This window comes from Quercus lobata, chromosome 5, assembly GCF_001633185.2.
Source record: "Quercus lobata isolate SW786 chromosome 5, ValleyOak3.0 Primary Assembly, whole genome shotgun sequence".
Classification (NCBI taxonomy): Eukaryota; Viridiplantae; Streptophyta; class Magnoliopsida; order Fagales; family Fagaceae; genus Quercus; species Quercus lobata.
In genome coordinates, this window is record NC_044908.1 from 54,571,010 (window position 1) to 54,574,596 (window position 3,587).

A 3,587-nucleotide genomic window follows, 5' to 3' on the forward strand; every position below is an offset into this window, starting at 1 on the left:
CCCTAACCACATTTTAGTGTTGCTCATATTTGCGGTTTGTGTAAATCTCTTGTGAGATCTAGAGGAGCTTTCCTTTACACAAACTTAGGGTTTTCAAGGAGAAGATTTATCTACACCTTGATGATCAATTCAGTTGCTGCCATTGAAGTTTAAAGAAAACACAAGCGGGTGTACTTGTAGCTGGTGGTGAATCCAAGAAAGAAGGAGTTCGTGGATTCGGAACTTGCATGTGGTCGTGTCAGTAAGTTCTACTGGTGGGTAGCAATAAGAAGTCGAGCGTGGGGGCTTGTAAGTCTTATTGTATGAATTTCGATTCTTTCAAGATAGTGGATTCAAGTTTACCTTGAGGATAGCTAGGTCAAATCCTCCCCAGGTTTTTACCGGTTTGGTTTCCTGGGTGATCATATCTTGTATTATTTATTTTCCACTGCTTTGCATGATTTGATCTTTTGTATTGTGATAACCTAGACTTGTTTAATTGGACTAAGTAATAACTTGGCTAATTACCTAGGTTTAATCAATTGTTTAAGGGGTCTAAAAATTGTCAATATATATACACACACTTATACTTACCACCATTTGCATAAGAATCATACATAGAAGCACTTGTTCAAAGTAGTTTGAACTTTGCATGCCAAGATAAAATGAATCTCTCTAAGTCGTTCAAAGTAATCTCAAACGAGATTATCAAACCATCTTCACTAACATCCACCTATCTTTGCCATTATTAGCTTTCCTTTCTTGACCAAATAATGCCTCCGGTGTATATTTCTTCTATCTGCTTGTACAATAAGAATGATGCTTACTCAAAATTCAGCAGTGAAACTGCCAAATATAGTGTGCTGAAGAAATCATTGTCCAATGTCTTAAAGTGCTACTACCCTTTAGCTGGCTGCATTAAAGACAATCTTATTGCAGATTGCAATGATGAAGGTGTCTTGTATCTCGAAGCCCAAGTCAAGTGCCAGCTTTAAGATATTGTTGCTGATCCAAATCTTGTAGAGGCCGTTTGGATTGCGTGTTTTAGTTTCAGCGTTTTCGGTTTTTTTTTTTTTTTTTGGTTGTTGTTGTTGTTGTTTTCATGCGTTTCAGGGAGTAATGTGGCTACTATGCATGCACTGTTTATGAACAGTAGCCGCAAATGTTGACTTTTCAGCAACTTTTTCATTAAAAATGGGTCCCACGGCACTATTCACACATTTAAAAATTATTTTGTTACAGTGTTTTCAGTTTCAGCAAAAATAAACTCAATCCAAACAGACTCGTAGAGTTGAAGAAATTTCTTCCATGTGATATTGATGGCGCACACCATTTACCGTTCACTATTCAAGTCAACTACTTCTCTTGTGGTGGTATTGCCATTGGTGCATGCATTTCTCACAAGATTGCTGATGGCTCATCCTTTGGCATTGAAAGCTCGGATTTGTGTGAAAACACGAGCTTGTTTAGACCCCTAATTAAAAAAACACAGCTAGATTGCTTTTACTCTAATTTATCTAAGTGCGGAACAAGAGCAAATGAAGCACAATAAATCGATAACTACTCTAGTGCATAAACATGAATAACAAACAATAAAAGTAAAGTACAAGAGTAAGGAAAGAGAGATGCAACTACAAGATAACACTAATACGTGTTATCGAAGAGGAAACTGAAGAATTAGGCGAAAAACCTCTCCGTCGCCCTCCAAGCAGTAAATCGATCCACTAGAGAATAAAGTTGGTATACACAAATAACAAAAGACCCTCAAAGCCTAGTCTACCCAATGTACTTGAGTCCTCCAAGCTCCTACTACCAACGGACTTCTCGGAGTCATGTCTTCTCTAGCTTTCCGAATCCTGCAATACGCTTGATTAGATCCGCCAAGCTTTATCGGCTTCTTTTGACAAATTCCCAAAACTTCCTAAACTCCAGAACACTCTCTACACTCTGAAAATGTGTGGGTTGTGTTTGGGTACAAACCTTCTCTCAAGGAATGGCAATGGGAGAGGGAAGGAAAAGAGGCTAGAATCATTAAGGATGAGTAGCTCTCTCTCTAAAAAGATGGGTGTGTATGTTGTTGAAAACCTATCTATGGTTTTTCTCTCTGAATGACCTCTCATACTTTTGTGGGTAATGAGAGTATATATAGTATGGGTGAAAGGTAGGAAAGTCACACTTAAAAATCTTCCAGGCAGAGAGTTTTGCGGGTATCTCATGAGAAGGCTTTACCCGCGAGATACTCGCGAAATCTTCCAGGCTGGCATGACTCTTCAGCTTCTAGCATGTGCTTTTCACGTGGCTCTTTCGTGGGTTAGCTTCTCGTGAGCTTCTCGCGAGATCCACTTGTTCTTCAATTTATGCTCGATTCTTCACTAACTTAATACTAAACCCAATACAATAAAATGCCACAAAATACAAGGAACAAATAACACAATTACAATACTTTTTGTCATGGAATAAAACCAACATAAAACTTAGTTGTAAATAACAACTTTACAACCACATTTGTGAAAGGTTGGGCAGCCACATCTAGAGGTGAGGGTGAGATTGAGATATATTCACAATTTCAATCATCCATTCTCTTCCCACCTATAACTTCATTATCTGGAATTGGTTCAAAAGCTATTATGACAAAGAGAAGCTTGTATTAAAGAGATTTGTGTTTAGTTCTGCTTCAATTGAGGCACTTAAAGCAAAATATGTAGAAAGCTCAGGCTTAGAATACCCGGTATACCCCAGCCGTGTTGAGGCCTTGTTGGCTTTTATATGGAGTCGACATGTAGTTGCCACTGATCAAATGAAGTCTAAGATTGAAAGGCTGCACATAATTCTTCATACAGTGAATTTGAGGACGAGAATGGATCCCCCATTATCTGACTATTCTTTTGGAAATTTATTCCAAGTCACAATAACCATCGTGTCTAAAGAAACCAGCTGGGAAGATTGGTATGGCATTGTGGTCAAGTTGAGAGATGCAAAAAGAAAAATTGACAAGGATTACGTGAAAAAACTACAAGGTAGTGAACACTTAGATATTCTCAAAGAGCTGAGTGGAAAAATCATGACACAAGATAATGTTATCTTAAATTTCACTGCATTAATTGTGCGGGTTTCCTTGATATGACGTTGACTTTGGACTTTTTTTGGTTAGTTGGGTTAGTTTACCTTTCAAGAATCTAATTACATTTTCAGAAACCAAACTTGGGGATGGAATAGAGGCATGGATAAACTTGAACGCGGAAGATATGGTCAATTTTGAATGTGACAAGGAGCTCCTTGCATATGCTACTACATCTTTCAGGCTTTAATGTTAAAGAGCTCCTAGTGGCTAGAACATGATTTCAAAGTTTCTTCATTAAGCGGATTCATTAGCTATAATAAAGGATTAACTTTAAGTATAAAAATGGTAAGAAGGGAAAGCAGTTGTCACAACCCTTGCTACTTGACAACAATAATGTCAACTTCTGCTTTAAATCAATTAATTAGTCAGTGTTGGTGTTTTTGCAGCTGGCAGTATTGTCAGCTCTTGATTTCTTTGTATACTGCTGGTTCTCCAGTTTCTTAAATAAAATTTCTTCTCATATACAAAAAAAGGTCTTCTTACATTT

At 37.6% G+C, this 3,587-nt stretch overlaps 1 protein-coding gene across 1 annotated transcript; it reads left to right on the plus strand.

Annotated features, from left to right (window-relative positions):
* Positions 1–752: 752 nt before the first annotated feature.
* On the plus strand, positions 753–3,103 carry LOC115990700 (stemmadenine O-acetyltransferase-like). The gene is made up of 3 exons (XM_031114502.1): positions 753–940; positions 1,261–1,425; positions 2,602–3,103. Exons 1-3 carry the CDS (start codon positions 753–755, stop codon positions 3,101–3,103), a joined length of 855 nt encoding a protein of 284 aa, XP_030970362.1.
* Positions 3,104–3,587: the final 484 nt, after the last annotated feature.

Excerpts from the sequence above, each read along its gene's own strand:
- LOC115990700 (XM_031114502.1), top strand. The coding sequence starts at position 753 with ATGCCTCCGGTGTATATTTCTTCTATCTGCTTGTACAATAAGAATGAT. Across the intron at positions 941-1,260 it reads TGCAATGATGAAGGTGTCTT|ACTCGTAGAGTTGAAGAAAT; the intron begins GTATCTCGAAGC and ends CAATCCAAACAG. Across the intron at positions 1,426-2,601 it reads GGCATTGAAAGCTCGGATTT|CTATTATGACAAAGAGAAGC; the intron begins GTGTGAAAACAC and ends TTGGTTCAAAAG.